General features: G+C 39.8%; 1 protein-coding gene across 1 annotated transcript in view; it reads right to left on the minus strand.

Moving 5' to 3' along the window:
- DOCK3 (dedicator of cytokinesis 3) overlaps positions 1-13642 on the minus strand; it is a gene marked incomplete at its 5' end in the record, with an annotated part of 199231 nt that overhangs the window by 62797 nt on the left and 122792 nt on the right. The window contains 3 exons of the mRNA XM_084269630.1: positions 2713-2837; positions 8596-8613; positions 12378-12503. Of these exons, the coding sequence (XP_084125756.1) occupies positions 2713-2837; positions 8596-8613; positions 12378-12503 (269 nt within the window). The remainder of the gene's footprint in view (positions 1-2712; positions 2838-8595; positions 8614-12377; positions 12504-13642) is intronic.

Below are 13642 nucleotides of genomic sequence, written 5' to 3' on the forward strand. Positions count from 1 at the left end.
TATAAGATTAACAGCATAATTAGACAAATGAAAGAGAAGAAAGAAAAGAGCTACACTTGACTGTGAAAGCAGCCACAGGTCATACAAGTGATCAGTCAGGGAACAGGGAACCCAAACCAAGCAATTCCCTTCACCAGCACACACCCTGTTCTTAGCATTTATATTAAGACATTATTAGACTCCTCTCATTGCAGTCTTTAGTATTTTCATTTAGATTATGCTGAATGACTGAAATGAAAGCCCTGACCTAGCAGTATCTTTACAGCTGCATCATTTCGAATGAAATTCTGTTCTGTCTTTGGGTGAAACCAGCTCCCTCCTAATGGAAAACAGCAGGTCATCACCCACTGCTCTCAGTGCCCATATCAAAGATTACATAAACCAGATAGTGCCAGTGAAAAATAAGCTGTCCAGGGTTTAAAACCAAGTTTGTAATAAAAGGTAACCTGGTCTCCATGTAGTGGCATACTCAAATAACCCAGACTGATAGACCTGTGTTAAGGTTGAGGTAAATGGATGCTCAGACTTCCCCAAACCCATTGCACAGGTGGGATGGCTGGAACCGGTGTCACGCTCTGTTCCCAGGGCTTTTCACCTGAAGCAAGGGGAAGATTTTGAGCACAACCTTTACCTGTATGTTACAGCAGAAATCTGAATTCTGGAAGTTGAGACAAACTGAAAAATCTACCATTAAAGGAGACGAATTCTTGTAATTTTTAGGGCCTTTCTATAGACTTAGAGCAGCCATATATACTTAAAACGGTCAGTTGTCTTTTCAAGGACAAGGACATTACCATTGAATGGTAAGATGACCCACTCAGAAGGAATTCCACATGGTTGTCTCATTTGCTTTAACTTTGGTAGATGCAGAACTTTGAAGTCATGTAGAAATACAGCAGTGACAAAAAAAGGGGAGACTTGATTAGTCTGCAAACTCCGTCCTAAGTAGCTACTTCTTTCTCTTACGTGCATGTCATCATTCCTTCTCATTGCCATTTAGCACTGCTGAACTATGCCTCTATATTCAGTTCAACTGATGCTCAGTTTTAGATGTTCTTTTTCTACTTCTATGCTGCAGCTAAGAGAACACAAATGTACCTAAGCAGTGAGAAGGAGTTCAAATTAAAGGGAAGAAGAGTTCAACTTCTGTTGTTATTGATGGTTTTTTTACTTATTTTTCAGCTTACCTGAGTATTTCCTATGTAGGAAAATTCTAGTGTTGGCATGCTTGAAGGGGGATCTTATGCATCATTACACATCATGAACCAAAGATCTCCCTGACATAAAGCAAGTATCTTTGTTGCTTTGACTGTAACTATACAGAGGAGCAATAGCATCAATGCTGGTATAGAGATTTTCTTTCAAATACGCAGTCTGACTTTAAATCACACAAAAGATTCTTTATATGTAAAGCCTCTCCTTTATTACAAATGTTCACCTGAACTTTTTCTGATTGGATTGACTACCTTTACTGGCTGGTTGGTTGTACCAGGTCTGCTCCACTATCCCACATAAAGCTCTGAAGGGCTGTCATTGGCAAGGGTAAGGAAAAGAGAACTTGGTATCTGTGAATGACCATTAACTTAACAAGTTAAGACTGATAACGTCTAGAAATTATATGGCTTTTACACTTAATCATTAGTCATGGTTACGGTGTAATTAGGTACCATTACTTATGTTAGCATTCGAAGCTGCTGATATTGCAGCTTGGAGAGTGAAGACCTACACTGGTCTTTGGCAGACTGCTGGGAAATAAGGAGATGATTAAAAGTACGTCACTCCATTTGAAAGGTATGCCTAATGCAATTAAACAGGAAAGGGTTGTGATCTTCCTGTGACGGCTACAAGCTCAAGCCAGCTCCTTACACGCGAGATACTTGACTTTCAACAAAATCACAAGCAAACGTAGTAATAAGGGCGAAGTTCTTTCAATGAAAATAAAATGATTGTGTGGCAATCACTTTGGTACACAATCCCTTTGGTGTTTAGGTTCTTCTATGATGGCTACAAGGGCCATTTTATGGCAGTGGAGGTAAAATAAAAAGGTAGGAGGAAGTTATTTCTGATAGATAGTTATGTCAAAATACTTTGCATTTACTTCTCTATCCTCACACCCTCCCACCCTGCACAAGTTAACTTACCTACCACCTTCTCTTTGATAATACTAAAAGAGGAAGAAAGAAAAACATCAAACATAACCATCCACAGCTGGAATGGAGCCATCCCAGGGGAAAGCCAAGATCTTTGAAAAAAGGCAACTCAAATTTATTTTCCAAAGCTACGTTCAGTACTGTAACTCCAACAACTCAGATATAAAAGCCTCTTTTGTAATCACAATTCATCCTGTTCATAACATGTTACTGGATTTTAAGTATTTCTCATATACTCTTCAGTTCTTTCTGACTACAGTTAGGCTAAGTTTTCTTTATAGCACAGCCACTACCTCACATTTTGAAATTACAGAAGTTTTTTAGTTCATGAATATTTTCTCCAAGTCTCTTCTTCCCATATAGGGGAAGTGCTCCCAAACTCTTTCAAATTTATAGCTGACCATCTCCTCCATCATAATACAGCATTCAAAAACCAATAAACCCCAAAAAAGGTAAAAAAAAAAGGTCTAGTTTTAGATTCACACAATCAAAGATGACAAGAGAATGTGCCCATGGAGCAAGCATACGGCACCTGAAGCTCAAAGAAGAAATACGCACTTACCTTCAAGATTTCTCCATCTGCATAGAGCACATACATGGTCACTTCAATGTTCTTCTGCACGCTCTTCCCACCTCTTTCAAAGTCTCCCTTTTCTAGGGTCAGGTACAAGTCATTGCGTATGTCACCTGCAGAGGAAGAGCGGAGTCGCATGCTTCAATTCAAAGGGGAAGAGTCGGTGCCTGTGTGCAACCTGTTTTCATTCTGCAAACCGTTCTCTGCAAGACTATGGGTGATGCCCAGATCATTCCAAGCAGCAAGTTAATTGTTAATAAAGATGAACACTTCAACATCAATGCGTAAAATCAGACCGTTGTTAGTAATGCCTTTATTAAGTGTGACCTTGGAATCAGTACTTGCGATTACTGTGTGTGAGAGGGAACGGGAAACAAACCTGTACTGCTCTGCCTAGTTAGTGGATTTGGAAGTATCCAGCTAAGCCTGACAAAATACCATTGACATCAGACTTCCTCTTTCCCCAATATATTTTAATAAAATAAGTATTTTCTGTGATAATCAGCAGGAAATTAAGTTCAGTTAGCTCTTCAAGTATTTGCTATATTTTCAAAAGTTCTTTTTATCATAACAACAAAGTAAAGGTAACTGGTTTGGAAACCTGGCTGTAAATCAGTTCAGAGGGATTAAGAAGAAACATTTTTTTGCAAGATTTCTGGCCAGCCCTCGTGTCCCTGTGCATGACTATAAGAAGCAGGCAGTATGGATACTTGCCAATTACACATTACCTCATTTTTGAGAGCTTTCAGAGCAAATGACTCAGAAATACAAAGACTAGCATCTATCTCAGCATCTTGTTAACCTGAATTTGACAGATTCCAGGCTAACTTTTTGTCTTTTTTTTTTCCTTTTCTTTATATATATATAAATTTTAAGAATCTGACTTGGAAACTCCAAGTTAATGCAGTCAAATCTAAAGCATGCACCAAAAGGTAGCACCTATTCTTCTGTAAGGTTTAGCTACTGTCACCATTTCAGGATGGTTCACTTACCACTTCTTTTCATTTACTTGCCACAAAGGCAAATACACTAAAGAGCAATATAGAAAAATGCAATGTGAGTTCAGAAATTAAACCCTTTCAAAGGCAGGTATTTTGTTAAGCAACCTTGAGAGACTAAATAATGGAATGGTTAATCCAGCTAAGCAGAGTCTCCTTGAAGGTCTTATTGCTTCTACCCCAGTACTTGGAGAGGCTGATGCAGTTAAATCTGTTTATTAATCAGAAGCACAATGAAAATAGGCAGCTTTCTGGCAGTGAGGGATAGATATCCTTTTGTGTCTATCAAAGCAGCACTTCAAATTCTTGAAGTGTGTAACCCCACAGAATTTATTGCTTAATCTACTGTTGGGACAAAGAATAAAAGCTTTCAGTCCTGACTGTACTTTCATTTTTATTTCTGGAGAGAAGTACAACTTTTAAGCAGGGAAAGCAGAGCTCTGCAGCCAACAGTTCGTGCTTTCTGCTCAGAGCTCTGTGTGAATGGCAATCCGTATGCAAAATGTCCTCCTTTTCCCATCAGCCCCACTCTCACTGTGGACTCACACAGAGCTGACTGCTTGAAACTCCTCGCAGCCAGAGGTCTGAAAACGCTACGGTTCATTAACGGGAAAAAGATGATGGCAAGAGGCTGGTGAAAGACCTCAAATATTTGTTCTGTTTTTCCTCAACAAAGAACAAGCATCAAACATGACACTGCAGGCCACAACCACAGAGAAAATTACCTTGTGGTATAAAATGAAGCTCAGCTACCTACATGTTGCCTATCGGAATGGCCAGGAAATATCATCACAAAAGAGAATTTAAGTAAGGACTTCTCTTTGAAAATCCTCCTGCTTAACAGGCTCTGTGCTTTTGCCTTAGCAGTTTGCACATGGGGGGAAAAAGAACTCTTAATAGAAATTAACTGTACTCATTATAATTAGTATTTTGGTGCTTCCTATTTATGACCTCTTTTCTGGAAGACAGTCTGGCTACACAAACTCCGATGTCAGATTGCAAATCATTTTCTAGCCTAAATTGAAGGCATCATTTAGTTAAATATAGCTTCTTACCTTCCATTAAGCTTAACAGGAGGGATATTACTGCACTAATTAAAAAAATGCCTTGGGGGGGGGGGTAGAGGAATCTAAAAATCAGTGGGTTTGCATCAAAATGAAAAAGCATTTTAGCGAAGTTTAATGGTGCACCTTCTCTTGTACAAATTTTGTCTACTGAATCCTAAAAAAGGGGGAAAGGCCATTACATAGAGTAAAAATAGGAAAGTAAATATATCTAGCAAAGACAAAAAGCACTTAATTATCAGGTGTAGAGCCCATGCATTTCTTGAAAATCTAGAGTTAAGCCTACAAACTTAAACAGTGGTTTATTTCAGGGAAAATAACCTCACCACGAAGAAGCATCGCCTTCTCCCAACACAGTAGTTAGCCACATCTCCTGCCATCTTTTTCTCCAGCTGCTACTGGCTCTGAGGGGTTTGGGCTCGGATGCACTAATGGGCAGCACAGAAACTAGAGCAAGTGCTTCGACACAGAGCAGTTGGTTAACAGTTTTACTTGGAGTATGCAAATAGTAAGGCTAGAGGAAACATTCTGCATGCCAGCACACAAGGGCACGAACAGGCCTGCACGTGACTAAACAGTGTGATCAAGAAGTGATCTGTGTCAGCTCTAGCGCAGAATGACAGCTACATATCAAGGCACAATCTTGGCAGATAGAGCCTTTCCTGTATTTAATTCCATCACAAAAAGGTACATAAAGAACTTATTTAAGAGACCAGACACTCTGTGCCCTCTGTGGGCTAATGACTGTGTGAGCTGTATGGGCCCTGAAGTGACAGAACCACGTGTGTCAAGAGAAAAACGGTGTGGAACTGTGATCTGAATCCCTTCGGCCTCGCATCTTCACAACTGGAGCAGTACAGCTGGTAAAACTGGGTTAGCTGTGGCCTCCTATCATTAGTACAGAGATAAAAACGTGCTAGAAGGCTAGTGGGGCAGGAGTATTTCCAGACCAAAGCCTGCGGGGGACATTTAAAGCTGAGGGCTCTTTGTGTTAGCTGGCTGCCAAAGCTGAACCAAAAACCTAAGGGGACTTTTCAGAATGGTATTTGTTTTAAAACTCATCTTTACAATTGTTCTCAATTTAACTCAATTTAAACTCAAATGTAATCTGCTTTTTAGCATAAAATATGTACATTTGCAGTTACTGAGATGGATTCTTTATGAAACATCTTGAAAGTCAGTGTGTTTCACAATAACAAAAGAATTCTTATGTGTTATGCAGCTCTTCTTTTACCCTCCCTTCACTTTTCGGGGGGTTTTGTTTGATTTAACCTGTTTAACAAAGCCTCATGTCAAATGTAAAACTGTTTTTTAACTTCTAAATCTTAAATTATCACTTTGGGGGTTTCACTTGTATTGAAATGAAATCCTCTCTCCTATGTCCTGAAACTATTTTAATGGTAATGAGGAAAAAAAAAAAAAGTGTGATGGAAAGGGCTACACAAGCCATATGTTGATTTTCTGTTTTCAGTAGAAAGAAATGTGCTGGACGATGTTCAAAAGCTTATTTACCCTTTTCAAAACTTAATAACATAAGTAGTCCCATGGCCAATAATTGTCTGTTACCTATTAGAATAAGTAGATTTATCCTGGTAAGTTAGTAGGTTTTCCACTGGAGGGCTAACCGGTTACTTGAACTGCAAAGCAGTAACAATTTACAGAAACCACCTGCATTTAACACCTTCTACTAAGAGATCCTAAAAGATTTTATACACCGAGGACAGGAATAGCCTCGATTTTACATAGGTGAATACTGTGGGGAAAAAAGCATATATAATTCACACAACTTCCTGCAAGAGAAAGAGACAAACAAATCTCTGGCTCCATGATTCCAGCAAATTTGTTTTCTAAAAGGCTGATGCTCTGTGACTTTGTGAACCCGCAAAGGACATGTAACAGATCCCTGTAAGCTGGGGAAAAGAGGCAGCTCCCCACACGCCGGATGTGCAGGTCGAGTTTCAGGTAACTTAGTACAAGAACTGTATTGATCCAGAGTCTTCATTGGATTTTTGAAACAAAGTTTAGTCTCAGAATTTAAGCATCCAAGGATAGCAAGAACAATCTGTCTATAAAAATTAGCATTTATGTCTCTGTTAAATTGCTGAGCTGGTCCTAGTTACTTAGGGCCCAGCACTGTGATACAGCGTCTGCTCAACCCGAACATCACTGGGTGCAGAAAAGCACCAGTAACCCCAGTGCATGAAGCGGCAAGGCCGCTCAGAGCACCTCTGACAACAGCTTATGAAGAAAGGACAAAACCATACGTTTATGTCCTATATAAATGTGCTTCCCCACAACTAGAGTAAATCAGCATCACCCAGCTGACATAAAGTCACAGCAGTTTAAACCACTGAAGGTTTAGCTCTGTAAGAGGAGACCCAGGCCAACAAGCAAGTAAAATCTCTGAAACACGCTGTGAAATGTGACATGTTTGTACCTGTGGGTAGTATGGCTCTTCTTTCTGGCCAAGAGGGTCATATCAAACCAGACATTCCCCCCACAGACAGCTCTTCTCTGCAGTAGCTTCGGAGGCCGCTGCACAGGAGCAGGGTGGCGGCAATCAGACCCTGATCTCAAACAGCAGCACCCTGACCTGCAGTTGCAGCTTTCTCCATATGAAACACATGGCACTCCCTGGGGAGCGCAATGATTGCAACGCATGCGAGGCCCACAGGCAGCTTCAGGGGCATCGCGTTCTGTCTCCAAAGCAAACAGACTAAAGGAGACACCTGACAAAGCCGCCTGGCTGTACAGGAAGGGCCTGACGCTCCTTCCGGCCGGCTGCTACGGTCTTGTTCTCAGTCACACCTGACGATTCTCCCTTGTGTTAACAGTGAAATCACCGTTATGCTGGTGTGAAAATCTCCTGTACTGGCCACTGCATTACAACCTGCCTGATCAAATTAAGCGCCCTGTCTCTGGGAATCACACCAGATCCATTTCAGCAGTTTATTTCCCTGCCTCTTCACCTGTCGGTCACTAATTTAAGGTGTATATTGAAATAGATACTGTATGTGACTGTTAAGGTTATTGGGAGTAATGCTACAGCAACAAGGGGAAGCAGAGGTTCATCTACTCTGTGTGTGTCAAATTAAATTAGTATGTATTCTTTTTTCTGATGCAAGTTTCACTTTGTGTGCTGCTTTAGCTTTTGGTGTGCAGAACTCGCCAATCCTCCAACTACTTTAACTAAAAAAAAACGAGGAAAAGGAACAAACAGACTTCACCAGATTATTTGCTATCCATCTTTTGAATTCTGTGTATAGAATTTATTCAATGCTCTTTTTAAATTTGGCAATTTCCCTGAAATAGTTTCCTTTCAGTAGTGGTAAGTTGATTTTAAATACATATATTTTTTATGTCTTTCAGCTTAGGATTTTAACATTTGCACTATTTATGACAAAAACATTTTTCATTCTCCTTATGAATGCTTTTTAGGGATAATTAGTACATAACTATGTGTTAGTCTCATTGACTCTTGCCACGAACATTCTGAGAATAGCTGATGGATTTTGCCATGTCCTTTTCTTAATGTGTTATTGCCATGACTTTGTGCTCACTGACGGAACAGATGCTGAGATGTTTCTCACCTTTGCTACTGATTCATCTGTCATAGCTACTAAATTTGTCTGAAACACCGTGGTCTGAAGAGAGACTGATAAGACAAAGTTCTTCACCTCTCTGTTACCAAAGTTCCCCTATGATGTCATGGTTTGCTACCTTTACCAATCCCCAGCATTCCATGGAAGAGGTGAAAATGGGAAAAAGCAAGCAATAAGCAGACATTACACAGAAAAGCAGAAACTTACACCCAACTATCTTCATCTCTGCATCAGAAAGAAAGGAGAGAGCACAAAGGGAAAGGAAAGGGACAGAAGCCAGGACATTAAGACAAGGAGAGAGAGAAAAAAAAAAGAGAAAGAAACATCACTCACAAGTAGAAGATGAAGCATGCACTTTTCATCAGAGGATCAAAGTAAAAGACAGAATACTTATCAGCACATGGGGAAGGGAAGGGATGTCCTTTGGGGAACCGACAAACGCCATGCCTATGCAATAGATTTCTGATCAGCAAGTTCTGTATACAAATAAAGTTGCAATCCAAAAGGCAAGCAGCACATGCCTCATGGCTTTTATCTCTGGGGAAAGGTAAAATTATCAGGATCAGATGGATGGTCTTAAACCCAGTAGCAATTTAGAAAAGAAAAAAAAAAACCCACAAATGAACAAAAACCCACCACACCTCTGCATGAGGCTGGTTTGACCGAATTCCTTCTGATGGGAAAAAAAAGATCATTAAAGTCTGTATGATGCTCTTCTCTGATCACAACACAGTAGGAAGTAGCATTTTATCTTTCAAAATAAAGACAGGCATGGTTATTTTGTAGGATACTAATCTTGTTCTGCTTAATGATGCCAGATATAAGCAGATGAAGACTGGTTTCACTTTATTTCTTAATAAAGCCCTCACATTGCTCATGTCTGAGGGAGTGAAAAGTACCTATATCGTGTAGGTACTAACACTGCTGTTTTAGAAAACAAAATGGGCTAAGAAAACTGTGTGATATCAAAGACATAAGACACTGCTAAACAATCTTAATGGTTAAGATATCCACTTAGGAAAGGATTTCCTATTAAAAAAACCCAAGTAAAAGTATTAAAACCCATGTCCAAGAAGATTCATTCGAATTGCCAGAGCTATTTAATTTTTTAAAAAATAGATTTCTTGCTTCAGCAGAATGATCACTGCATATTTTAACAACACTAGGTGACCTAACCTTTATTAATTTATTCATAAAAAACATTTTAAAATCACACTGGCTTGAAAAAAATCTGCATCCACTTGCAAAACACAAGGCACAAACTTTTCTGAAAGAAGAAACCCTGTCTTTAATGAGAAAGAAACAGTTCTGAAGCAAAGCACGGAAAAAGTAGTTTGACAAAGACAATTAAAGCAGCAGACATGGTTTAGAACTGCTAATGTACATAACAGTGTTGGGGTTTTGTTATGTTTCTTCAAAAATTAAGTACTTCCTAAAGTTGAGACAATACTAGTAAAGCTGAGAAGAAACATTTGTAAGAACATAAGCAGAAAGTAAATTGATGGAACATTCCCTGTTCACGTAATCCACTTGATAGGTACCTTGCTCTACCCAAACATTCTGTCCTGGATATTGGGTAAACTCAAACCACAGTCTCATCTGTTGGTTTAAAAGCATACAACAGGCAATACCTGCTGTGGCTTGAATAAAGCCAAACACACTTCCATTGCAAAAAAAAAAAAAAAAGATAAATAATTAGAACAAACACTGTTCACAGCAAGTGAAGTTCCATTATATTTTAATCTCCCATTTTTTCAGGGCTTTCACTATTCCTGAGAATACCCAGGACAGTGAAAATTTCTGCTCAGAGCACCATTCTTGGCTACCTCTCCTGTCACATCCCACCCTGTGGCAATGTCCTCATTTATCATGACAGGGGAAGTCTGTTCACACTTCCCTGGCTGCCTTTCTTTTCTTACCTGGTGTTTGAAGACATTTACATTTTTCCAAATGCCCATGCCTAAACCTTGTCATCTCAGCTCTATATATGCAGAGCTCTGGCAGCCCCCTTCGAAGTGAGTAGTAGTTCTGCGTGTCCAGCGCCTCTCAAGAGGCAGTAAACATTTAAAGCAGAACACTGGTCCTTTCACACATTTGTTGGTATCAATCAATACTTTAAGCAGATATAAAATCAATGCCATATAGATTATAATTTTAAAATCCCAATGTTTTCTCCAGTACTGTTGTGTTGTGGTTTGCACAAACATGACGTTCACAAGCCACTGCTCTCTGGCAAACTACCATTTGAAAAACTGCTGGGCTGACCAGAGCTGGGAAGATCACTACTGTATATGTATAGTGAGCCTTACAAAAGGAGTGCTGCAACATATGCTGTGGGATGTGGTTTTAACAAAAGTCATAATAATAAAATACTTATGATTTGGTGGGCATCTTTTGTGCTGAGGCAGCGTTTCCACTAGCATCCTTAACTAGAGAAGGTTCAGAAATTCAAATTAGCTGCAACGACCAGAGAATTTTTAAAGTTAGAGTAGAAGCACCTGGTGGCATGAAAACTGCTAACCTGCTTGCTCAACTCCTGGACAAAAGCATTGCCCACACCAGCCAGGGTGGAGGGAAGAAAAGCCCCTGTGCTTGCAGAAAGAGATTACAGCCCAGAAAATGAAAAAACAATTAGGGGAATGCTGAGGCCGTAACACCGTTCCTCAAGCGTGCTAAAATTCAGTGGTTTGAAGCACCTGAGGGACAGCTCTACACATTGAAACAGAGAATAAAGTGATTCTTGCAGTTCACTTATACAGGTATGTAAATGTTATTTTTTTATGTTGACTTTTCTAGCTGTGATCTGGCTATTCTGACACATCCAGCTGTGATCTCAATTACAGCAGATCACCTTACAGCAGCTGTGCCTGCATATCAACAAACAGTATTTAATCTTTTCTCTCTTTGTTTGCTTTGGGTTAAGACTGGAACTATAAGGTCACTAAACCCTACAATTTGTAATTGGTTTTATAGCCCATATCCTCTGCTGCTGTATTGCTGTTACTTTCAAGTCCGTGAGTAAATAAAACACGTAGTGTTCTAAATTCTTTTACTTTCGCCTCTAGAAATTCTTCCCACCTACTTCCTATGTTTATTATGCATTCTGAAGAGCCTCCATAATGAGGCTACAACTGCTCTTGATACTGATGTGTCGCTGCAGCCTTGCGAGTAATAAAATCTGCTACTTTTCCCATTATGCTTTCATAAAATTTCCTATGTCTGCAAAGTCATCCTTGGTCTTGGTTATAATGCATAGCAATGAGGTAGTATTTCAAATGCTATACATGCAACCTAATTAGTAAGCCCATTTCTTACTACTCTGTAGAAGTCAAGATAGTAAAATGCCAGGTTTTATATCTATTTGCATGACTGGCCAGGTTCCGGTTTCCTTCCTAAATGAAGCCTTGGCTACACTGGGGCTACCTTATCTGGTGCCAAAACATGAAGCATCTCAAGCTGCTGCTCCAAACACAAGGAGCAGAGTACGGGAGTGCTTCGGCCAAGACAGCCGTGGAGCTGCCTAGGTGCTCTGTAAGTCCAGCTGGAAAAATCAGACCAGATTTGCAGCCTCATGTATTGCCAATCAACACAAAACAATCATATTAACTCCAAAAATCAAGGTGGCAATGTGGAAACTCTTTTCCAGGCTCTGGATTATGGGGAAGAAGAAACTTCATGCATTTTAAAAGAAAGATCTCTGTACTTATCATGAGGGCTATCTAACTGCCTAGGGAGTGTGGGGGGGAATATCAAAGTAATCCTTCCGGATCACCTTCTATACATGTGAATTTAACACCTTCTATTACTCTACCACTCCTTGATTAAAATCTTTTAGTGTGCCTCCATGAATCTGGAATTGGCATTTACTGATAAAAAAGGCAAGTCTCTAGGATTCATCTTCAAGTAAAGCACCCATCCCAGCAACGCCTGTCTAGGAGAGTATGAGAAATAAAATGACCAATGCTTAAGCTTAGAGCTGTTACATTTACCTGGCATTATGACATCAGGAAAACCCAGCTTCCTGGTAACAGAAATCCCTCTGTTAAAGATCATGGGGTTTTCCCTTCGAATCTGCTCCATATCACCACGAAGAAGCTGAAGAGATATAATAAGTCCTGGAAAAAAAGAGCCACAAAGATGTTAATTGTTTCCAGCCCTAAGAATTAGATCTCTCTATGTACTAGGTGTGCAGGTGAAACAATGCTTTGCCCCACAGCTAATTTAATTCAAATATATAAATACACAAGTTTTTTCTGCCTTGAAATAGAAGAAACTGAAGTGCTTTAAGCATCAGTTAAGAATATAACATTTATTGCTTTTAAATAGAATGCTTAAATTAACAGAGGCATTACAAGTTACAGTGAAGTCCTTGGCCCTATTTCTATTCCTCACATACAGCAGGTTACACCACACGTATGAGCAATGTCACCTCTAGTTGAACTATCACATCACACAATGTGTGAAGCATCTCTAAAGTGCTTTTAATACCACTTAATATCATTAAAAAATAACAACCCTCAGGCATTCCACTTGTTTCTTTAACTGCTTCACACAAAAATGCTGATTTTAATGAAACTCCTTTCAGTAGCTCCAACTGTTTCAGGAGCACCAACTGCTCAAACTGACTTCAGAAAGCAGGAGTAAGCAAGGCTCAGCAACCAGCTCTTTCAATATGGCCCTGTGTTCACTTGAACAGCTTAACTAGGAATAATTACACAGTTAATCACAGTTCAACTGCTTCCTCTAGTTGCTTTTAATATACAGTATCGTGCACCCCTAGAATGAGGATAATGTATTGGTAAAGTTAGAGCCAAGCATTAATATACCAGGAAATTCCAGGACTAAGCTTAACCACATAAGCTTGGTCTTATCTGCTGAGCATACACTACCAGCTTCCCACAGCACTGATTGCTGCGTTCACAATGTCATTTTCCACAACCTTTATCTCAGTCAGCGAAGGAGTCAGACAACAGTTCTTTCTATCCTCTCTGTTGCCTTGCTGGAAGAACACATACAAAAGCAAACACTGCCTTGTACACATATCCTCACACCAGCCACCCCAAGCTCTGCTATTTCCCACACTGAGTGCATGGCCTTTGTGAACAGCACTGGGTCGCCATCTTGTTAGTTACTGGGGGCTCGAAACCAGTAACATCATGTACCTCACACACAGTTTCTGCTCTCCACCCTTGAAAGAATTTTCAAGCATGTTGTTTGGCTTCAGTGAACTTTAGCAAGTAAGTCTAGATAACAA

This window comes from Gallinula chloropus (genome assembly GCF_964237585.1).
Source record: "Gallinula chloropus genome assembly, chromosome: 12".
Lineage (NCBI taxonomy): Eukaryota > Metazoa > Chordata > Aves > Gruiformes > Rallidae > Gallinula > Gallinula chloropus.